The sequence below is a fragment of the Crocodylus siamensis genome, chromosome 1 (assembly GCF_052110815.1).
Source record: "Crocodylus siamensis isolate JL-2025a chromosome 1, ASM5211081v1, whole genome shotgun sequence".
Taxonomy (NCBI): domain Eukaryota; kingdom Metazoa; phylum Chordata; order Crocodylia; family Crocodylidae; genus Crocodylus; species Crocodylus siamensis.
In genome coordinates this window covers 234704686-234729359 of record NC_143395.1, presented here as the reverse complement: position 1 = coordinate 234729359, position 24674 = coordinate 234704686, and the positions used below count along the sequence as shown (strand labels likewise).

The 24674-nt window shown below is 46.5% G+C and overlaps 2 protein-coding genes across 2 annotated transcripts; one reads left to right on the top strand and one right to left on the bottom strand.

Moving 5' to 3' along the window:
- Positions 1-254: 254 nt before the first annotated feature.
- Positions 255-24276, top strand: PDZK1 (PDZ domain containing 1). The gene is made up of 9 exons (XM_090059556.1): positions 255-433; positions 11889-12100; positions 14652-14898; positions 16938-17074; positions 18540-18735; positions 19369-19565; positions 21362-21556; positions 22336-22635; positions 23354-24276. The coding sequence occupies exons 2-9, from the start codon at positions 11891-11893 to the stop codon at positions 23429-23431; spliced, it is 1560 nt and encodes a 519-aa protein (XP_089915682.1). The 5' UTR covers positions 255-433; positions 11889-11890; the 3' UTR covers positions 23432-24276.
- LOC149874298 (uncharacterized) lies at positions 1842-6978 on the bottom strand. The gene is made up of 2 exons (XM_090041998.1): positions 6659-6978; positions 1842-6608 (listed from the first exon to the last, which is right to left on the bottom strand). Exons 1-2 carry the CDS (start codon positions 6976-6978, stop codon positions 5099-5101), a joined length of 1830 nt encoding a protein of 609 aa, XP_089898124.1. The 3' UTR covers positions 1842-5098.
- Positions 24277-24674: the final 398 nt, after the last annotated feature.

The following is a 24674-nucleotide window of genomic DNA, read 5'->3' as shown; positions in this document are numbered from 1 at the left end:
TGCAAACTCAGAGTGCCTATCCAAGATCTAGACAAGTATATAGCACATATACCTATATATATATATCTGCATTCACCCATCAGTCAGTCTGACATTTCCCTGCTCCTTATTTTCATTGTCTGTCTGGGAAAGGCTCAAAGATCAGGCTTGTCTTGGACCCACTCCTGAAGAAACCTTAGTTTGCTGGTGTAATAATCAGTGGAACAATGGAGTGGAATTCAAAGCTGCTGAGAGGGGAGAAGCAATTTGTAGCTCAGCAGACTGGGCCAAGGCAGGTTATCAAGTAGATAACCTATGCAGTGAAACTCAGTTAAATAAATCATCTTTTAAATCAACCTTTGCTCTACCAAAGTCCAGCTGTGCCTACAGTTACAACCACCAGGAGAGACTGCTGGAGAGCATTCCTGAGGATAGAGCTCTTACAGGGACACAGGTAGGAATTTCCTTGCCTTCTTCGCTGCTCACTATCCTCCAAATCTCCCTCTTGTTACTAGGCAGATTCCAGCATATACCATGCATGCAAGCCTTCCCTGCACTGAGAATGGCATTTCTATTTGTCTTTGGAATTTTCCTTCCCCTCCACCTGATTGTTTAAGCCTTGTCTACATTGGAGTTTTTCTTTGATTTCAAGCACTAATGCTCATTCCTAGTGTTCAAGGGACAAACTGCTATGACCTTCAATTTTAATCAGTGTAGCCCACTGGTTTCAGGAGTAAGTACCACTGAAATAGGTAAATTGTGTGTTTCTGCATAACAGAGGATGTTGCTCTTTACAGTTGATGGGCTAAAGAGCAGAGCAGAACCTCTGTCAAGATGGACTCTCTGAATAGACCCTGAGGAAAAAGCTAAAAATAGAGGGAATGGGTGCAGCACTACTTCCTTCAGTCTTAACATCCCCTGTGGTGTAAGCGTTATAAACTGGAGGGATTGTAGAGTATTAAGTTACTCTTTCTCTCTTGTCAGTGGGGGACCACCAAGCTACCAAGCTTCCTTTATCCTCCTTCTAAACTTCATCTGAAGTGTCTGTGCTTCAGCTACTTTTGACAGCCAAACTGACACCACACATCCCTCTACCAACAGAGGAGGGAAAGGGACTATAATAATCTTGGTGTGTATTCACACATACATGCATGCATGCATGTGTATGTGGGTGCATGGGTGTAGGAATCCAGTTTCTGGGAGATATCAGTCATATAGTTAAACATTTGGAGGAGCGGTGAGTCCACAGCCAAAACTTGTCTGGCACTGGACTTTGCTGGATACTTCCCTGAACGTGTCTGTGCTTCTTAGAAATATTGGGGGGGGTTTTAAAGTGCTGTTGTTAGCCTCACAATCTCCCAAGGCCAAACCAGCTGTGCAACATAGTAATCTAATCGTGCTCCAGAGCCAAATACTCTCTAATTAACTCCCTTTGCCTCTGATAAAATTCTCTATGCTCAGAAGTTAATGGGCTCTGTGGACATGGGCTGTTTTCTGCTAGTGTCACAGAGAGTATTCAAAGGTGAATATGTTATCAAGAGCCTGAAGTGAACTGAGTGCCAGACCCTCATAGTAAGTGTTCCTATGTACATCAGCCACAAGATAAAGAGTGAAAGGCAGTGATTATGAAAATTTTACAACGGGTGATTAGATGGCCTTTATCAGCCTAGGCTGTGATTAATGTATAATCTCTCCAACACAGCTTTCCTTGATCATCTCACAGATTCCTGCTAGTAAAGATAGGATGAAGAAAGTCCATTTGCTGAAGCCTGATAGATTATCAGCTCACTATTGTCGGGGAAAACCGAAGGATCGGGCCCCAAGGTCACGGTGGGCCGGGGTGGCAATTAGATACGGACAGGTGGGATTAGCGGCGTAGAGTCTGGAGTTAGGGACTCGGAGCGGATTTAGAAAGAACAGGTGAATTTATTTGACTTACGCTTCAGGTGTAGGCAGAAAGGTCTTCAGTTACAGTTGGAACACAAACAAACAATTAACAACAAAGGGGTCTGTTGGCCCACGAGGTTCAGTCCGAAGACCTAGTCCCAGGGCTGGTCAACAGCTCATAAATGGGGATTACAAACAACGAAACAAACAATAAAACGAACTGTAACACGGTGATGATGAACCGCGTGACGCCAGTCCACAGCAATGGACAAATCGGGTGGTCGAATGAGAAAAGCCGAGGTCAGTAGCCAGAAGATGCAGCAGCGGAGACGTCAGTTGGAGGGATGAGCAGAGTCGTAGGTGGTGAAGAAAGCCGAGGTCGATGATCCGGAACCGGGTTAAACAAAGTCCATAGGGTGATCCGAAATCGTAAGCCGTTAATCAGTTCGAAAGGTAAGTCAGGAAGCCAGATGAACGTAGTCAAAACCGTAGTACAACGAGTACTATGAAGCCACCGAAGGAGGAGACCAATAGGCCCTGAAGCCTGACTCAGAGAACAGTCCCTGCAGCAGCAGCCTCTGTCTCTGGTCCGCGCGATCTCCCCCCGAGGGAGGGGCTCACAGAACTTTTATATCAATTTAGTAGCCAATCAACGTGCTCTCCGCAGAGAAATTTCTAGTCCGATTACCTCATGTCAGGTTCTGACTGAGCATGCTCTCAGTCAGGAGCTGACACAATCTGAGCATGCGTCTGTGGGGAAAGTAGGTCAACAATGATTGACAGCTCCGCAGGTCACCCAGGGGGCAAGGACTGGGTGAGCCTTGGAAATTTCCACTCACAGCTTCAAACCGCGCATGTCAGTTTAACCTCTTCTGTACTGGCAGCACACACTTAAAAAATTTCCATGACATGCCCCCTTGCTGTCAGCACAGAAGCTAGAAGGCCGAATTATACCTCCTCCCCCTCGGTGTTGTCGTCGTTCCGAAACTTATCGGGAGAGGGAACGATGGAATACACGTGTACAGACAAAGCTGAAACCTTCCGTGTCAGAATCTTAGAAATACAACTAACAATAAGAACGATAACTAAGAACACGAATAAAAACGATAACAAGGGTGTCAGCAAGGTCAGTAGCCACGAGGAGGCATTCCACCCAAACCTGAAAAGATATACAACTGGAGGATTGAGACTACACACAATGGTTACTGCGGCCACGACTCAAGGATTTAAGGATGACAATAATGACCGATAAAATAAACAGGAACACAAAGACAAGTACGGCAAATATAAAATTGGCAAGATGCATAGAAATACAGATTTGCATGGGTACACTCACACTTCCTACCCCCTGCTGTCCTGTCTCTTCATCCCTAGTGTTATTAGCCCACAATGAGAGCAGGTGCAAAACAAAATTTTGAGACTGGTCAGATTCTGAGATCGATACCGTAGATACAAAAGTAACATATTTACAACACATCAAAACCCAGAGTACTCCAAAGTCCTTTTGTCTTCTTGGCATCTTTGTAGCCTTGTCTGATTTAAGTTGTCACTCTAATTTCCAGGCTCCTCTCAAATCCTCTGAGGAATGATCCGATAACCTGAAACGACAAACATAAACAAAACAACAGAACGTGTCCTTTTTTCCTATAGACCTCTTTCTCCTGTACCTTCCAGCACTTAATAAGGGACAAACAGTTGCCCCCTTGCTGGGAGGACAGGAGCTGTGACTTTAAGTAGTATCATTGGTATCGTTAACGTCTTGTGGTAGAATCGTTTCTGTATTAGAGCGTCTCGATAGCCAGTTGTGGTGGGTGAGTATGGTCCGTCCGCTATCTGTAAGGGTGACCAAGTAGGTGTTCGGATAGCTCTCTGCAGATTGTATTACGCCTTGCAAAACTTTAGGATGGCGATGGTTATGGTCTGGAAGGGAGACCCACACTAACTCGTTGTCTGCAAATTTCTTCTCCCATGGTTCGACTGGTTTTTCCATAGATTGTTCCCACAAGGGTTTGGTCGCATTCAGATTAATTAGGATCTCATGATTACGGACTGTCCAATTTCGATAACTCCCATTTCCCGTTACTCGGAGCGCTTCTTTATAAAGTCCTATGGCCCGTTCCACAACCCCATTGGACTGGGGATGGTAAGGAAGATGATGATGCCATGTGATGTTATATGACCTAGCGAATTTTTCGACAGTGTTCGATGTAAAAGGTGGCCCACCATCCGATTGTATTGTGGTGGGAACTTGCCACATCGCGAAGACGGCGGTTAAGGCTGTAGTAACTGCTGCGGCGTGGGACTTCCGAAGGGGTACGACGGTCATTAGCCGAGAGCCGAGATCAATAACGAGTAGCCCCTTATTTGGGACTGAGGCTCCAGGTAATGGCCCAAAAAGGTCGACTTGCCAGGTTTGACCTGGGTTGAAATTTTCTTTTGCGAGGGCTCCTTGTGTGCTCCTCGTTGGATGTACTTTCTCCTTTGCACAGGCTGCGCAGGCTTGGACTACGCGCCTCCAGTCACGATGTAAGCCATACTGTGGCTTTTCTACTATGGTCTCACGCCATCGGGAGTAGCATGCCTTGGGGCCTGGATGACTCCATCGCTCGTGCAACCAAGTGAGGTAGGGGTCAATACAAATGGGTTCGCTTGTTTCGTCTAGGGTGAATACTTCATCATTAGTTACTAGTCATGGCCTGGGTTCGCTCGTATCGTCTAAGGGGAACACTTCATCATTAGGTACTAGTCGTGGCGAGGGTTCGCTCGTATCGTCTAGGGGGAGTACTTCATCAGTAGGTACTAGTCGTGGCGAGGGTTCGCTCGTATCGTCTAGGGGGAGTACTTCATCATTAGGTACTGGTCGTGGCATGGGTTCGCTCGTATCGTCTAGGGGGAGTACTTCATTTTTTAGATGTATCATAATTAATAACTTGGCCAGTTGATTGTTCCAAGTCTATGGAAGAAATAGTTCCATGCAAAAAAGAAAAGAGAAAAAGAAAGAAAGGAAATAGCCTTGCAGTCCGGTTGACTGGTGCTTGTTTTATGCGTGGAACCTAGAAAATGAATGTGGTCAGCAAGCGGGTGCAGTTGAGATTTTTCTTTATTTACGATCCATCCTTCAGCAGTTAAATGTTGGATGAGATCGTTCGTGGCTTGGGTTACTTCGATTGTGTTCCTGCCCATGATGGCGATGTCATCGAGGTAAGCCCAGATTTGGATGGACTTTGCGATTTCATTGCTTTTGGTGATTTCGATGGTATTTAGGCGAGGTTACTTCATAGTCACTGGCGCTAAACAGCGTTGATGGAGTCTTCACTAAATAGTTTAAGAAATCATACAGGTACTTCAATAGTGAAGTCAAGCTCTTCTCATCCAGGGGTGTATAAGCAAGCATAGCCCCAATATTCACAAAGAGTCGTAGCAGATGAGGTGCACCGTAGACCTGGGACATGGGAGCATCTGGATGATTTGCTAAGATTTTAGCATACTGGGGCCTCTCAAATTTGTACAGCAGTTGAGTTCCCAGCATTACATTGAAGTATTCCTTAATCCCAGCAACAACTTCATCAACAACATATTCTCGGTTATCAGTGTTTTCTTGCGATTTTTTGTAGTTCGTATAATCTTCTAGAATGGAATCAACATTCTTTTTGGCATGAAGACAAAAGAGTTGTCTTTGCCTTGTGATCAAATCGCAGTCATCAACAAGCCACGGTTTCAGCTTTTCTGGAATTTTAACCTTTACGTTAACCCTGTTCATAAATGTTTCTTCCCTTTTAACTGTGGAGTCTACTTGAGCTCTTCTCTTCTTAGGAGTCCTCCATTTTTTCTTTTCCGTTTTCATATAATACCGAGGCTTGGTTGGTGCCATCTCAGCCTTCTCTCGGGTCTGTTTGATTATCACACACTTAGGGCTGTTGTGACCTGAAAAACAAACAATACACACACAGCTCTTATTCTTAAGTCTGTGCAACCTACAGTTCTTTTTAAATTCCCTCAGCTCCTTAATTTCTTCTTCCAGGATTTCGTTTTTCTCCTTTAGGTTCTTTATAATATTCTGGACTTCTGCTAGTCGTGACTGTAGCTTCTTACTTCGAAGCTCCTCCTTCATTTCTTCCTGGGCTCCTGTATCTAGTAGGAATCTTGCCGTAGTGATGTCGTGTGGATCATCGGGGTTCTGTATCTCTATTGAGGCGTACGGTCGAGGATCGCTATCAAAGAGTTTCATGTGGTTCGTCGCTACCAATATCTTTTGTTTTCCGGTTCGGGCTTCCATGTCTTTTTCTCCAACCCCCTCCTGTACTCCTTCAGACAAAATAGTTTCCGTTACGCTTGGTTTTTCTTGGTTTTGTTTCGATTCGTTTCGTGCGGTTTCGTTATGCTTCAGACTTTGTTTCGTTTTGGTACGTTTTGGTTCGGTTATCACGGTTTCTTCAAGTTCGGTTTGTGTTCTTCGCTTTACTTCGGTTTTTTCATTTCGTCGTTTGGATTCGCTTCGTTGAGTTTCGCTTCGTGTAGATTCGTTACGCTTTGATTCGTTTCGTTCTGGGTTACACCGTTTCAGTTCGGTTTGTCCGCTTAGTTTTGCTTCATCACGTTTAAGTTTGCTTCGTTTCAATTCGTTAATCGTTTCCTCGTTTGAGTTCGGTTTAGGTTCGTTTCGCTTACGTTCGTTTTGTGTTACTCCGATTGCTGAGTCCGTTTGTCGCCTTGCTGGGTCAGTCAAGCCATCGATCGCCGGACTTACGCCGATGGTGATCACTCGTTTTTTGGCTTGGTCTTCTCAACAAACCCAAGAGCTCTGGCAAGAGCTCGCTGTCCTTCATCTCTTAGAGCCCTTAGTTGTTCTTTATTTAGGCCAGATTTTTCCAGAAGGAACCCAAACATTGCTCTTTCTAGAGGGGTCCTCTGGGGCGGTGAGTAACTTGTACGGGCTGGCGGCGGAGAAGATCGAGAGTAATATTTTCTTGTTTCCTGTGGTGACACTCGAGGTGGTGTCCGTTGGTTTTTATCAGTAGTTTTTTGATTGTGCTCAATCATGTGTACATATCTTGATTCCCATTTCTCATCCCTGTCGAAGCTTACACTCTTTTGATGTCGTTGCTTCTCCATGGCTCCTCTTAACTGGTCGAGCTGTCCCAGAGTATGGATAACGGGCCCATTCACGGATGTACTTAGTAATAACCTCGCGGTAATACTTTGATTCCCACCGTAGATTTCAGTGGCGGCATCGACCGCTTCTTGTAAACAAGGTACATCCCCAGATGATAGTACATATCTGTGTGGCCATGCCCCCTGCACCTGAGCAGGTGTCAAATTCAAAGCTTGGTGGGCTGGGTTCCACATGGCATATGAGGCTCCGATCACTGTATACACCAGTGAGGTAGCACTCGCACGACCCGCATGTCCCTCGTGCCAGGTGTGGATCTTCCTCTGAAGTGCCTCGGTAACCAGAGCTGGAATGGGTATTGGCCAATAATAATTGGCCAGCACTGGCACCGGGTCCACTACTTTAGCTCGGCTCCAAGCTGAATTGCGCACGAGCTGCAAGGCTTCATCTTGATTGATGGTCTCACTCCCTGCTTCTGCTACTAAATGCCCCAACCAGGCAATCGGTGTTTCATCATTTCGTATGCCGGTTTCCTTTCTCAATTCATTCATCTCAGAGAGTGTTCTAGTTCGTGTCGTGATGGTCTGTCTTGTCTGACCCTGAGGATCAGTCACCCATTTTTGAACTGCAATGGGAAAAGCAGATACTAATTCTTCGGTGTAATCATTGTGTTGTTGGCTTGGTTTATTTCGTGTTACCCTTATGAAGTCGTTCTCAGCTTCATCAGCACTTATGGTTTCGTTTGTATAATTCATCTTGGTTACTGGTTTAGTCATTTCTATTAATCCGTTGCTTGTGTTTGTTCCGATGGTACTCGTTTTAATCGTTAAGCTTCTTGTTACATCATTCGTGTCGGTTCCAATAGTATTCGTGCTCACTCTTGATTTCCTTATGGTTACGTTGTTAGTCTTATCTTCGCTTGTTGTTTCAGTTGTTTCCGTTCCTGTGCTGTGCTTAATTACTTTGTTGCAGTCTTCGTTGTCCGTTTGGGTGCAATTCTCCCGTACATCCTCCTGGTGGCGCTGGCTGACGTACGGGGGCGGTGGCTTGCGTACAGCAGGTGGCGCTGTTGCGGGAGGCCGGCTCTCCGTGGGCGGAACCATAGACAGGGTTTTCCCGGAAGGCAGGCTCGGGATGGGTGGAGCTGGGCGTCGTGACGTCAGCATCGGTTTTGGCGCGCTGACAGTTTGGTCGGTGCCATCTTGTAATGGCCGCTCGGCCAATTTTTGTGTCACAGCTCTGGTTGCTGCCATGAGCTGGGCCCTAGTGTCAGTTAGCTCCCTCAGTAAGACAACGTACTCCCGAAAAAGAACATTTATTATACGGCCTTTCTTCCAACGGGGTCCCGACCATTTTATTTTTCTGCCGTCCTTCTCCAGGCACTCTCGTAGCTGGACCAAGAGCTCATGCCCCCTAGACCCAATGGCAAGGGTCGGGCAGTTAAACCCGTCAGGAGGGGTATCCTCACCACCCTCCTTCACATACTTTATGCACCGGGCAAATTCTCGATCCGGGCCTGAGGTTGCCATGCCCGAAGGTTTCTTACAGGCCAGGGCTACGGTCCCGGTCTCCCCCCTTGGGCGGTAAACGGCCCGAGGATCCTGGATAATGCAACCCAGCGCACTTGGGGTGAGCCGAACGGCCCATTCTTCCCCACTTTCTCCCCGGAGGGACAGGTACCCGCTCACAGTTCCTTCAGCTGGTGCGGCCTGATGGAATGCTATGTGGTCCCATAAGTCCTCGGCACCGATGGTCTGCCGGACTCGGTTGCTCCATGGGCAACTCCTTATAATCTCCGACTCCAATACGCCTCCCATTGATCCTGTTCGTGACGCCATGTCGGGGAAAACCGAAGGATCGGGCCCCAAGGTCACGGTGGGCCGGGGTGGCAATTAGATACGGACAGGTGGGATTAGCGGCGTAGAGTCTGGAGTTAGGGACTCGGAGCGGATTTAGAAAGAACAGGTGAATTTATTTGACTTACGCTTCAGGTGTAGGCAGAAAGGTCTTCAGTTACAGTTGGAACACAAACAAACAATTAACAACAAAGGGGTCTGTTGGCCCACGAGGTTCAGTCCGAAGACCTAGTCCCAGGGCTGGTCAACAGCTCATAAATGGGGATTACAAACAACGAAACAAACAATAAAACGAACTGTAACACGGTGATGATGAACCGCGTGACGCCAGTCCACAGCAATGGACAAATCGGGTGGTCGAATGAGAAAAGCCGAGGTCAGTAGCCAGAAGATGCAGCAGCGGAGACGTCAGTTGGAGGGATGAGCAGAGTCGTAGGTGGTGAAGAAAGCCGAGGTCGATGATCCGGAACCGGGTTAAACAAAGTCCATAGGGTGATCCGAAATCGTAAGCCGTTAATCAGTTCGAAAGGTAAGTCAGGAAGCCAGATGAACGTAGTCAAAACCGTAGTACAACGAGTACTATGAAGCCACCGAAGGAGGAGATCAATAGGCCCTGAAGCCTGACTCAGAGAACAGTCCCTGCAGCAGCAGCCTCTGTCTCTGGTCCGCGCGATCTCCCCCCGAGGGAGGGGCTCACAGAACTTTTATATCAATTTAGTAGCCAATCAACGTGCTCTCCGCAGAGAAATTTCTAGTCCGATTACCTCATGTCAGGTTCTGACTGAGCATGCTCTCAGTCAGGAGCTGACACAATCTGAGCATGCGTCTGTGGGGAAAGTAGGTCAACAATGATTGACAGCTCCGCAGGTCACCCAGGGGGCAAGGACTGGGTGAGCCTTGGAAATTTCCACTCACAGCTTCAAACCGCGCATGTCAGTTTAACCTCTTCTGTACTGGCAGCACACACTTAAAAAATTTCCATGACAACTATTACCTGAATTTCCAGAGAACCAAAGTTGTCCAAATTAGCCACCACTTCATCCCATGGACATATTTATCAATGTGGTTCTTTGGTAGGATTGCTTGAGACACCTTCCCTGAGCCATTCCTAAAGAAGCAGCTTTCTCTGCTTGCTTTTTGTACCTTAAAACTGCCCTTTGATGACAACTTTCTCTAAAATAGCCAGGCATCCAAAGGGATAGTGTACTATTCAGCCTAGTAGTGGTACTCATAGCCAAGTATGCAAAAGAACTAGCTGTCCCTGCCACATGGCCGCATCACCAAGCTAAAGAAACATTCCAGGACAGATTCTATTACCTGCCAAAGAGGTAATTTAGGATTAGCATATTTATCTGGCTGTTTCTGCTAAAATACTCAGCAATGAACTAGCTGGAATCTGAGGGTCACCAAGTAGTCTCATGCATAAAATATTCTGATTTAGTAGGTAGGATAGTGGTCTTGAACATCCAAATTACTAGTAGACCCCTCAGTCTTGCTCCATAAGCAGCAGAAAGGGAGATGAAAGATCATTGAGTCCTTTTTTGGCCAAGTAAGCATATCATTTGTGGAGACAATGCTTGGGTATGGAGAACCAAACAGTGAACTTGGCCAGAGAAAGGTGCTTTGTAAATAGGTGCCAATTGTTAGCACTGGATTTATGACCCAGATATCTTAATCTGAGTGGACCCAAACCCTCAGACCAACCAGGACTTCTTCCGTCCAATAATCAGCAAATTTTATTGATACACAATGACAGCGTACAAGAATAATGCAGGCAAGGCAAATAAAATACACACCTCTCCTACCTCCCAATTCTATGTCTACCAGTCCTAGGGTTGTCACAGAAGGAAGGTACATCTGGCCAGCATACGAGCTTGATCCTGTGGTTTTCTTAGATGTCAGCAGCCTGGAGACCCACTCCCACCCCATTCCCCCCCACATTGAGGTGGGTGAGATGGGCTGGTGATATGCCCCCTGTCCATGGTGGCCTCATAATCCCACCTCAGGAACCCTTTGCTACTCTTTTTGTATTCCCTTTTGTATTCCCTCTCTCCTCCGCTGACTCTTCATTTCTGGGCATCATTGATTGGTCTCCCTGTGGTCATCATACTGTCCACGTTCTGTTCTGTCAGCATATTCCTTTGTTCCAACAAACCCATCAAATGCACACATCTTAATTTGATCATTTACCAGTGCCTTAATTTAGACATGCCCCACTCTCCTCATTTGGTCTGTCCACCAAAACCAGAAATCACAAGGTCTCTGCAACTAGTCACTGTGACCTGGCTCCAATGTGGCAAAGCTATCTTTTGTTATGGATTAGAGTGGTACATGTTTTCAATTTCCCAGCCTGTTTGTCTGCTGGCTTCAAATACAGTGGGCCTTGAAGCAAACTTTGTCACTAATAGGCTTTTAGAAGCCAATGAACACTTGCTGTTACAATATCTACTCTACCTTCAAGCCAGGTCCCAAAAACAAATCTCTAAATATCATTTTCTAGCCAACACAGATCAACAGCTGCAAACTGACATGAAGACTTGGACTCCTTTCATATTATGTTCTTCCAAACTATCTCTATCCTCATTAAGCATAATTCTCCAAAAAAAAAAATCCCTCTTTTGTTGCAATGTAATTCTGTTTCATCAAAATTACTGGGCAATGGCCATTTTTCCCAAGGAGGCCAGGTTCTCCCTTCATCTTGCTTTCTGCTCTCAGAGTTGTTTAATCCTCCATCTTGTCTAGTAGCAGCTTCTATCAGCTGAACCAGCCACTGTTCTATCCTATGAGGCATTATTCTGGGATAGAGCCTAACCTCTAGTTTTTTTTCACCTTAATTTCAGACAGACAGCTCTGTTCTCTGCATTCTCCATCGTTTGAGAGACAGAACACAAAAGTTGGATGTTTTTCTTCCTGCTGTCCCTATTTAACACTCATGCTCTGCACTGCTGAATCAGCTCCCATAGCAGAGACCAGTTCATTATGTAGTTAAAAAAAAAAGTACCTCCTATTTTTCCCCATGATACTTTCACTTGTATTTTTTCTACCCTGTTTGGCAGAAATGACTTCTATTCTCCAGCCTCGAGAATGCAAACTAAAGAGGAAAAACAAAAAGGGCTATGGATTCTACCTACGGATCGAAAAAGACACTTCAGGACATCTCATCCGGAATGTGGACAAGGGCAGTCCAGCCGAAAAAGCTGGCTTGAAGGATGGAGACAGGATCCTGAGGGTCAATGGTGCATTTGTAGACAAGGAAGAACATGCACAGGTATGCATAACTTCCATTTGGGGGCCCTGCTGTACTCCAAGACTCCAGCCCCACTTTAGGTATTTGCTACAACAATCCTTTGGAAATATAAAAGCTATACAACTGTGCTCCCTGCTTTATTTTAGGGCTAGGAACAGATGTTGCATTTGCCCCTGGAGAATTTCTGCTTGTGTTTCTCCCAGAACAGATATATCCCAGGATTGTCATGTACACACATCACCTTACCAGGGTCTACTGAGCAGCTGCATGCACTGCTTCTCCTTTATAATTTAACCAATTCTGTCATCCCAAGATAACTTTTGTTATCCTGATGTCCTGGGATAAATTGTTAGCATTTATCATCCTGGGAAACTTTTTAGAATTTATCCTCAGGACATCTGAATAACTACACTTTATCCCAGGATAAAATGGTTTGTCCTGGGACAAATCATAGAATAATAGAAAATCAGAAGTCCATCTAGTCCCACTCCCTGCTCAAAGTAGGACCATCCCCCAACTAGATCATCCCAGCCAAAGCTTTGTCCAGCCAGGTTGTAAAAACTTCCAAGGATGGAGATTCCACCACCTATCTAGGTAACCTGTTCTAGTCCCTCTCTCCTAGTGAGCCGGCTCTCTCAAGTCAGCTGGCCCGGATGATCTCCACCCTAGAGTTCTAAAGGAACTGGCTGAGGTCATTGCAAGTCCCCTGGCACAACTTTACGAGCACTCGTGGTGCTCTGGTGAGGTACCGGAGGACTGGAAGAGGGCCAACATGGTCCCCATCTTCAAAAAAGGGAGGAAGGAGGATCCAGGAAACTATAGGCCGGTTAGTCTTACCTCGATCCTAGGCAAGCTGTTCGAGAAAATTATGCTGGCACACATCCAGGAGGGGCCAGCAGGGGACTGCATGCTTAGGGGCAACCAACATGGGCTCATCAGTGGCAGGTCCTGTCAGACCAAGCTGGTGGCCTTTTACGATCAGATCCCCAGATCATTAGATGCAGGGGTAGCAGTGGATCTAGTCTTCCTGGACTTCCGGAAGGCTTTCGACACTGTCTCTCACCCCGTTCTCATTAAGAAACTGGGGGGCTGTGGTGTAGACACCCACACAGTCAAATGGGTCGCCAACTGGCTGGTGGGCGGCACCCAGAGGGTGGTAGTGGATGGGTCCTTCTCAACCTGGAAGGACGTGGGCAGTGGGATTCCGCAGGGCTCAGTCCTCGGGCCCGCACTGTTCAACATCTTCATCAGTGATTTGGACAAGGGGGTAAAAAGCACCCTGTTCAAATTTGCGGATGACACTAAGATGTGGGGGGACGTGGGCACACTGGAAGGATGCAACAGGCTACAATCAGACCTAGACAGGTAACAAGGGTGGGTGGACAAGAATAGGATGGGTTTCAAAACAGACAGGTGCAAGGTGATGCACCTCGGGAGGAACAACCAGCACCATACCTACAGGTTAGGGAACTCCCCTCTTGTCAGCACGGAGGCGGAAAGGGACCTGGGGGTCATCGTTGACTCCAAGATGAACATGGGCCGGCAGTGTGGAGAGGCAGTTAGGAAGGCCAACCGCACCTTAGCATACATCCACAGATGCATCTCGAGCAGGCCACAGCTGGAGTATTGCGTCCAGTTCTGGGTGCCACACTTCAAGAGGGATGTCAACAGCATGGAGAGGGTCCAGAGGAGGGCCATTCGTATGATATGGGGACAACAGGGCAGGCCCTATGAGGAGAGGCTATGGGACCTGAACCTGTTCAGCCTCCACAAGAAGGCTGAGGGGGGATCTTGTGGCCTGTTATAAACTAGTCAGGGGGGATCAGCAGGCATTGGGGGAGTCACTGTTCCCTCGAGCACCGCCAGGAGTGACCAGGAATAACGGTCACAAGCTGGCAGAGGGTAGGTTTAGGTTAGATATCAGGAGACGCTACTTCACAGTCAGGGTGGCTAGGGTCTGGAACCAGCTTCCAAGAGAAGTGGTGCAGGCTCCTACCCCGGCGGTGTTTAAGAGGAGGTTGGATGAACATCTTGCTGGGGTCATTTGACCCCAGTACTCTTTCCTGCCATGGCAGGGGGTCGGACTAGATGATCTGCTCAGGTCCCTTCCGACCCTAGAAACTATGAAACGATGAAAGTTTTTCCTCATATTGAACTTAAACTTCCTTTGCTGCAACTTGAGACCATTGCTCCTTGTTCCATCATCTGCCACCACTAAGAACTGTCTAGCTCCATCCTTTTTGGAACCGCTCTTCAGGTAATTGAAGGCTGCTATTAAATCCCCTCTCTGTCTTCTCTTCTGCAGGCTAAATAAGCTCACTTCCTTCAGCCGCTCCTCAGAAACCATGTACTTCAGCCTCCTAACCATTTTCATTGACCTCCGCTGCCCAACATCTGTTTGTAATCCTAGTGTCTTCTGGAACCTGAGCAGAGAAAGAAAGTCCTTGATGAAATGGCAAGGGCAGTAGAAGATCCATAGCTAGCACTCACTGTATCCCAATAAGATAGAAATTTAGATCAGTCATCTGGGCATTTGTTATGAGTACCTCAGAGCTCAACCTATCCATTGCAGGTGGCGGACCTGATTAAAAAGAGTGGGAATTCTGTTGTATTGCTCGTTCTGGATGAAGCATCTTATGAAAAGGCTGAGCAAGAAAAACTGAACTTGGAAGAGTTGGGTAAGCAGACACCCCAGAAGCCACATGAGCAGCTGCCATCCCCAGTGAGGAATGGAGTGGGTACCCCAGCTCCACGACCTCGTCTCTGCTACCTGGTGAAGGAGGGAAACAGCTATGGCTTCTCCTTGAGAACCACAGCGGGTAAGAATAATGGGTATAAAGGGGAGGTGGGGGGAGAGAGGTATGCCAGTACTTCTCATTTGCTGTGAGAAGGGGAGAGGAGCTTGTTCTTCATAAGTCTATTCCTAGTTCCTGTCAATTTGTAGTAGACTTGCCAAGACCACTTCTACTAACCCTCCTCAGATGCCAAAAGAACCCTAAAAGCCATTGCACTGTGTCCCACATACATCCTCTGAACTACCCTAGAATATAGTCCACAAGATTTTGAGAGAACTGAAGAAAAGCAGCTGGAAGTGACAGAAACCAAAAATCCACAGGTTGAAAAAAAAGCCAAGAGCCCCTTTTAATCTAGACATGCTTTCACCTGGGAAGCAAGGACTTCATAGATTTCATAGACATTAGGGCTGGAAGGGACCTCGGGAGATCATCGAGTCCAGCGCCCTGCCCAAAGGGCAGGAAGTCAGCTGGGGTCATAGAATCCCAGCAAGATAAGCATCCAATTTACTCTTGAAGGTGTTCAATGTAGGTGCTTGAACCACCTCCGCTGGCAGACTGTTCCAGACCTTGGGGGCTCGGACAGTAAAGACATTCTTCCTTATGTCCAGCCTGAAACGGTCTTGCAGGAGTTTGTGACCATTCGACCTCGTCATCCCTTGGGGCGCTCTGGTGAACAGACGTTCCCCCAGATCCTGGTGGTCACCCCTGATAAACTTATAGGTGGCCATCAGATCACCCCTGAGCCTACGCTTTTCCAGGCTAAAGAGTCCCATGGCTCTCAGCCTGTCATCATAAGATCTGTTTTCCTGCCCTCTGATCATGCGCGTGGCTCTCCTCTGGACTCTCTCAAGCTTCTCCACATCCTTTTTGAATTGTGGAGCCCAAAACTGGACGCAGTACTCCAGCTGCGGCCTCACCAAGGCCGAGTACAAGGGGAGAATGACGTCCCGGGATTTGCTCGCGAAGCACCTATGGATGCAAGCCAGCGTTTTGGTCGCTTTACTAGCCGCAGCATCGCATTGGAGGCTCATGTTCATCTTGTGGTCAATGATGACCCCCAAGTCTCTTTCTTCTGTAGTGCTATCCAATGTAGCACTGCTGAGCCTATAAGGGTGCTGCAGGTTTTTCCTCCCAAAGTGGAGAATCTTGCATTTTTCGGTGTTAAACACCATCAGGTTCTCGTCTGCCCATTTGCTGAGCTTGTCCAGGTCAGCCTGGATCACCCGCCTATCTTCTGGCGTGGATGCTTTGCCCCGAAGTTTGGTGACATCGGCGAACTTGGCCAGTCCACTCCTGACTCCAATGTCCACATTGTTAATGAAGATGTTGAACAAGATGGGGCCCAGGACAGAGCCTTGAGGGACCTCACTGGTCACAGGGCACCATGATGAGTGACTGCCATCGATTACAACCCTCTGAGTCTGACCACGGAGCCAGTTTCCCAGCTTGAACAAAGAGATTTTGTTTTCCTTTTCAACCCCTTCAACCTTCGTCTCTTCCAAAATATCAGACAATAGAATGAACATAATTGTCTACATCTGTATTGCAGATGTAGACAATGCCAAAGTAGATGGAGAACAGTGGCACAATGCAAATGCTACGTGGGAGTAACCCAAAGCTAAAAACTAGAAGTTTTCCAAACACAGAAAATTCAGAAATTTGGATAAGCCACATTAAACAATGAGCAGCCTTCATCAACTCAAACTTTGAGAAAGACTCCATTCTCATTAGCACTACCAGCAACAAAAATACCCATTCAAACCACCATAATTGGCCTCTCAGGCACTCTGAACAGAGGCAAACAATTATTTTAACAATAACTAATAAATTAACTCCGCTGTCTTCCACAGAGGTGATTCCCCTAAGACAGGGAGGAGGCATGCAGGTGAACCTGTGTGGAAAAAAGTTTCGCTGCCATTACAACTTTGAAGTAAATGGAGCCCCATGGTGTCCAAAGTTGTCCCTTCAGGTCTACTTTTCTGGGATTGGATTTTCTTAGCCATCAGTGAAGGCAGCACATTCCAGTAACTTTCTTTGCGTAATCATTCTTCAACCCATTTCAGGTAAGAATGGGGTCTCCGTCATAGAGTTGTCCCCACAGGGAGCAGCTATGAAGGCTGGAGTCCAAAATAACGACCGCCTGATTGAAATTAATGGAACAAATGTGGAAAATGACACACATGAAGAAGTGGTTGAAAAGGTATGTTTATATGATTCCCTCTTCTTCCTTTTTTCAGACTAGTTACACAACTATGCACCTGAGTAACTGAGCTATAAGGCTCAAGCTGGTTTGAATGGCATCATGGTTTATGTGGGAGGGTGATTTTTATCCAGGCCCACCAATACTCCCCACATGGCTTAATCATTACTTACGCCAGCATTTTCCCACTGTTTTTCCAGTAATGACCCCACTTACAGATGAAGAACTTGATGCACTCTTTACATGACCCAGTTAACATGGGGCAAAGCTGACTTTTACACAGGGGTGGCTGAGAGAGTTCCTATGTCCACAATTACTTCCTGGTGAGAGCTAAACTGGGGCAAAATAACCCTGCATGAAAGAAAGCCAAGTTTCCTCAGCAACTTTCCCTTGCCACAAGGTAATCAGTGGCAGAGGGACAGTTACCACAGAGCAGCTAAGTCATGGCAAGATCTCACTCCAGACCTCACCTACCTTACCCTCACAGGCACATGGACTATAATTGCAGGCTTGAGGGAACTGCGGGATCTCTGAGGCTCATAAGCTCTACCCACAATGCCGCTGGGATCTGAACTCCTACCAGAGGAACTGCTGGCTGAGAGGATCAGGGTGGATGATGCCCAGGACTGCAGAAGAAGATGGCAATTGAAAGTTAGAGACAGACCTCCAGATACTCTGAACTAATTTGGGGAGATGAATATCAAGACAGGCCCATAAACTTGATTCAATAAATGATGGCACAGTTCTAGAAATCCTGCAAATTTGCCTGGGTGGCCATGTAGGATAAGTGGAATCTGAATGTGGACAGTGACTTAAGAAAAAATGATGGTTTCTTAGGTAGTGGGATTTCCTCTTCCAAAGAACTGCAAAATTTGTGGAAGGTGACAGCATAGGTTACAGGTGACACAACCAAAAACAAACAAGTGTTTCTGTCAGCAAAGCAGGGGGTCAAAGAAGCAGTGAGGCAATAGGAATAAGCCAACACAGGCAAGGATGGAGAACATATGGAGAGACAAAACAGATCCAGAATGGTAAGACCTGAATGTATAATAGGCCTGGTGGACTCTTCATTTCAACTACACTACACAATATGGTTGCCTACAGATGTGCTCTGGGGTGAGGAGGGGTGTTTTAGTTAGAGTGGGTCCTGGAGAGCCACTCTAACTAAAACACTTCACAATCATGTGTAGTAAATGTCCCATGTTTCAAAATGGCTGCGGGGGCACTAAAACTAAAGCTCATTCAACAGGTTTTAGTTAAAGCTCCCCTGCAGCCATTTTGAAATGTGGGACGCTTAATACACATGACAGTGAGGCATGCTGGAGTATTCTAATGAATAAAATGCATTGGAGCAGACTCAAATTAAAACACATCAGAGAACGTCTATAGGCCCTGTAAGCGTGTTCATGTTGTAGAGTACAATCCCAAGCCCAAACTGTACAGTAACTTCCAGGCCATTCCTCAGGTAAGGAAGTCTGGGAACCACCTTATGTTTCTGGTGTCAGATGAAGAAACTGATCAGTATTACAGTACCAACCAGATGATGCTGAAGAGAGATGCAGCCAGCCTGAAACTGCTTCCTCTCAAACCTCGCCTTGTGGAGCTCAGGAAGGGAAACGATGGCTATGGATTCTACTTGAGGATGCAGCCAAATGGCAGCGGTAAGAACTAAGCCAGCAGCCAGGCTACTGCATGAGCTGCAGCATTCATTTAGAGAGCCTGCAGAACTTGTTCTCTCCTGTTCCCACAGCTAAGATAGCTGGGAGAGGCAAGATCTGGCCAAACTCCCCTGCATAGGCAGGCACGTACCCAAGTTGGCAGAGGAACTTTCCATTTGGCTGACTGTAGCCCACTACAGCCAAGCTCCCGTTGGAGAAAGTTTCCCATTTTTAGAGATCAGCAGTGTGTCCAGAGTGATGACACATGGAGTCACACCAGAACCCCGGCTCCTCTGTGGCATGCTCAAGGGACACCCTCAAAAACATGTCACAATGAAGGCTAAGTAGTGGTCAAGTGTAAGCAGATTTAACTCTCCCTGCATAATTTTGCAACTAGGGAAGCCACAATGTTCAGGTGGTCTTCTTGGGGTGAAATAAGAGAATTTAGACTCTCTGAAAGGAAAACATAGAAGGCATTGAGTCAGAGAATGTGTTTTACCTCAAAGTCCTGATCAGAGAGTAAACCTTTATCACCCCAAGTCCCTTCTCACCATCCCAAGCAAATATCCTTCCAATTGAACACCCTTTTTCTTCAATCATATAAAGTCTTCTTCATGTACTGGTTTTGGGGCATAGGTCATTTCATTAAGGACATTGATGCCGGCAGCCCCGCAGCCAAGGCAGATCTAAAGGATGGCGACATCTTGGTGGCTGTCAACGGGGAGGCAGTAGAGGCCCTCGATCATGACAGCGTGGTACAAAGGATCAAGAAGTGCGGAGAAAAAACCACATTGCTGATAGTGAATAAGGAGACAGATGCCATGTATAAACTGGTAAGGAAATGGAGGTGAAGGGGAATGCATGAATTTACACATCAATACATAAAGTCCTGGGGAGAAAAGGATGGTCCACCGAAGCAGTCGTTTCATGCTAATGGAAGCATATTCTTGAATAAAAGCTGTTTTATTCAGACCCTCCTTAAGTATTCCTTATGGCCAGAGGCGATCCAAGCAAAGTATGGGGCCTGGGGCAAGTCAGCCAATGTGGGGCCCCGCACCTGCTCCGGACCCTGGACCTGAAGAAGCTGCCATTGGCAGTGGCAGGGGGTAGCAAGCAACTGGACACAGAGCCACCGCTCTGTCCAACTCCACGCCATCACTGCTCTGCCCCACTCTGCGGGGCCCCCCAAAGTGCAGGGCCCAGGGCAGTCACCCCAATTCGCCCCCCCGCTAGCAATGGCCCTGCTTATGGCAGAGGTCTGCAACTAAGTTCTTTCTTCAGGTCTCCTGCGTCACATAGATTTTGACCTCATGTCACTGAATATTCCAGTTTATTCTCTCATCCCAGGTATTTGTATGCACCATTACAACAATACTAGATTACAGCATGTCAGAGCAGAGATAACAAAATTAACATTGTAGCACTAATCACAGCAACAAAACAGCTCTCTGCATGAATTAGAGAAATCCTGGTCTACATTTATGCCAACTTTGCAATTTTCCTCCAGTCACTTGGCAAGATTTTAATAAGAGCATTGGCGCTGAGTATGTTGGAGCCCGAGGGCCCTGGCCCCCCTCAGGAACAGGGCTGTCAGGGCCCAAACCTGAGGAAAATTACATAATATTTCTATATTATTTTATGTCATAAAAAATGGATTCAGTTATGTTGAGTATGCTAGATGTAACGTGATGCGTTTAGGAACTATGACTGAGGCCCTGAGCTATTACCAGGGATCCAGGTTTTCCATTTACTGAAGAAAAATGCAGATTTTATCCTTTAAAGAAGAAAGATATGGGAAACCATGGGTCTCCCCTTGCAGGCTGGCAGACTCCAAACCTGCAAGGGGTGCTTGGAGCTGGGGGGAGCGGGCAGGGCAACTGGAGGTAGGGGGTGCCATGTGCATGTGCACGTGGCAGCCAAGCAGCGGTGGAGAGCAGCTCCCTCCAGCTAAGTCTGAGAGCAGGTGGGGAGGGGCCAAAGACAATGCATTGTGGATGCAGGGGAACCCAGGTGATGCAGGAGGGGGGCATGTGCCCCTGAGATTTCTGCACCCACAGTGGGTCACAGCACACAGGGCTACAGCCATAGCCACCGTGGGGCATGACAGCGGCATGGAGTTGTGCCCCCACTGCTGCCAGGTAGGCAGGAGGTGCCTCACCTTGGTGGTCATGGCAGTGTGGCACTCCCTTTTACACTAGCTCCTGCCTGGAGCTAGTCCAGCCCAGCTGCAGCCCCACACCTACTGTGAGTGCAGAAATCTCAGAGGGCATATGCTCTGCCACCTCCCCCCCATATTGCCTGTGCCCCCTCCAACCCCCCCCACACATCGCCTGTGCCCACACTCCCCCTCCCCATACACCTACCCCATTCCCCACACACTAGGGAGATGGGGCAGCGGGCAGATGGTTGGGAGTGAGGGGCAGCTGGTTGAGAGTGAGGGGCACCAGCCCCCCCCCAAAAATAAAAAAGTTGACATCTAAGAACAAGAGCATGAAGTCTAGAAGCAGGATTTATACTAACAGCTGTGAATGTTTAAAGATAACAAGATGTTTAATATGAGATACAGCCTAAAGACAGGTTTTGCAAAAGCAGTTTACATCAATATTGATTTTTCCCTTTGTTCTTTCAGGCTCAAGTTTCTCCCTGTCTGTATTACCATGAGGTGCAAGATCCACCTCCAGCCAATACAGCAGAAAGGCTGGCCTCACCTGCTGAGCCACTGGTGAATCACAAACCCAAAATCTGTAAACTGGTGAAGGGCCCAAGCGGATTTGGCTTCTGTTTGAAAGAAAGCAAGGACATGCCTGGGCAATTCTTCCAAGAGGTACTAATCATGGGCTTCAGTCTAGAACATGCAGCAGACCCAAAGAAGAAATGTTTGGGCAACAAACATCTCTTCCCTTCTTTCCCTCACAGTGGCATTCCAGACAAGCCAGGCTAACCCACGCATAGCAAGAAGGCAAAGTCTGTCCTATACACCTTTAGCTAAGTTAGGCCTTTGAAACCAGGATGGAGGGCAAGTCTCTGCATGATTACTGTCAGGAGGTTAAGATTTAGGATTGGAAGAAAAGGGGCCTAGGATTTATTGCCAGTTTGTCCACAGATTTCTGGACTAACTTGCATGTTTTTGTCTTATTTCCTTCTTCTTCCTTAATAGTCCTCTATCCCATGGACACACTCCATTTTCATAAATATTTCTCTTTAGATTTTTGAAAGCCATGGGGTGCTTAAGAAGAAAAACATATGTCAGTCAATTTTCCTGTTCCTCAGTTGTATAGTTGGCACTAACCCTGTTCTCTGCTGCAACTAGAGAGTATTGACTACCACCATTCCACTCACTTCCCCTCACTGAAAGTCTTGCGGTAAACCCCATCCAAGGGCAGATGATAAAATTAGACTGTTACAATTTTAACTGCAATAAGGTCTCTTTCCTTTCTCCTTCTCCAACTAAGTTGTGCTCCAAGATAACTTTCTCCAAACCCTACATTACCCTCCTGCGTTGAAAGAGGTCTTGGACCTTGCACTCTCCTTTTACCATATTGCATGTTAACATACCTTTTCCTGGTACTGAGCTAATATCACACATAGAACCTGTGTTTGCAGATCCAGAAAGGTGGGCCAGCTGACAAAGCAGGCCTGGAAGAGAATGACGTTCTGGTGGAAGTGAATGGTGTGAACATCCAGAATGAACCCTATGACAAGACGGCCACAAGAGTCCAGGATGGTGGTGACAAACTGACACTGCTGGTGTGCACAAAAGCTGCCTATGAATACTTCAAGTCTCAGAATATCCCTATCAGTGCCTCTATGGCAGATCCACTACCTGACACAAATGACCCTCCTGCTTATACAGAGAGTCTTCCAGCAGAACCAGAAAGGAACTCACCAGAACCAAGAGAGAGGGTAGGTAGTCCCAAGTTACTTGATTACCAAGGGATGGAAAAAGTAAATCTTTCCAGTCACTGTGTGCATTTGACATGAGATCTATCAATTCAAGCTGCATGGAGCTAGGAAAGAAGGAGCTAGATGCTATTCCTATTCACACACCACCACCCGACCTGTTAAGTTCTGACTCTGCAGATTCTTTCAGTGAGGGTCTTAGCACATCAGCCTGGGTTTTCAGAGCTACAGCCAAACTTTTTCCCTTTTTGTAGGCAACCCTGACAGATTTGGAACAGAAGCCAGAAAAGAGCAAAGATCCCATATGACAGGATTTAACAAATCGGTGACTTTTCTTAAAATACATTACTAAAATTATTCACTGACTATTTATGTCACAGCAGACAGGCAAGAGTACAGGATTGTGGTGATAGCTTGACACTGCTGGTGTGCACAAAAGCTGTCCATGAATACTTCAAGTCTTAGATTATCCCTATAACTGCCTCTATGGTAGACCACTGCACAACACAAATGACTCTCCTGTTTCTAGAAAGAGCCTTCCAGCAGAGCCAGAAAGGACCTCACCGGAATCAAAAGAGGGTGGGTAGTCCTGAGTTACTAGATATCCAAGGGGTAAGCACAGGTTCAAGTACAGGCAGATCTAGGGTTCCCCCCTTTGCCTTTTTAGTTGAAAGAAATATGCACAAACATTCAGAATATTCTCCTTATTGCTACTCTACAGGCTGGCTCATCCTCCTCTTCACTATCAACTACCTCATCAGAGAAAAAGGGTGACGAGGATGACAACACGGACCTGTGATACGACAGACTGTACCAGACAAATCAAGACAGATGCCTCTCAAATCTTGAAAAAAGTGCTCTTCTTCCATGTAGTCCTTGTTCTTTTATTGCCCAGAGCCAAACCATTCCATGGCACGTCATCGTTGTGAAGAACAGCAGGCCAGACACTCCTGTAACTCAACTCTCCCTGAAGGGAATCCTCTGCAGAACTCCTAGTCACTTAACAAATGCTGCAAATCATAGTTAATTGGCTTGCTGCACTGTGAAGTGGGCAGTTAGTTACTTACTTGTATTAGTGCTCTGTGAAGGCTTAAATGACTAATAAGGGATATAATTAAGTATATCATTGAAGGGGGAGGAAATGTGATTCACAAATCAATATGTATTTTAGCCTTTTAAGGACATGAAAGCTAACTGCAAAGGAATTGATCCATCATCTCCCATGAGAGAGACCTTTCCTACTAATCAAAGCACATCAACTGAATCACTCACTCTGCCAATTACATCCCATGTTTACTGTAATACAATCACTCCAACCCAGCAGATGCAATACATCATAAGCCAATATATTTAGTGCAGAGCACTCCTTTCCTTTGTGCTAATGAACTGTGGATACTGTCCCTTTCACAACAATAAGTTAACTTAATCATATGCTCTTCAGAACCTCTGAGCATTATTTCCTTCTCTGCAGCTTCAAATGACAGCAGTTAGAACAATGTAAGTAATTCACAGCATGTCCAGCTTTTGCCTAACTCTGTGCCAACACACTGTCTCTAATGCAATGTGAGCACGACTATAATACTGATAGTGTCTGCTATGCTGTAAGTCTGAGACAATGCTGCAATAAATCGTTCAGAGCGGCTATTTCTCTCTCTCAGGTCTTACCCCTGCCATCTATGATGTATGTCCCAGAACAACTTCAAAATGAACAAAGCCTGGGAGGATGGCCTTCAGGAAGCTACAAGTTTAAATTATGTGACTTAAATTTACTTTAGTGAATGAATTAAGCCAACAAGGGATGTAGACTGATGTAGAAGAATCCATGGGTCAGTGGGGAACACTGAATTTATAATATAACAAACTAGGCGGTGTTGTGATCTTTGACTCGAGTGAACAGTAACCTAAAGCCCTGGTTCCATTTAAATTACAGGATAAAAAAACCTGAGGCCTGGATTCAGATTCATTAGATAGAAAACAAAGATACGAATCCAAATCCAAAGGAAGCTGGACACTACTGAAATATGTCTCCCTGGAATCTCTTA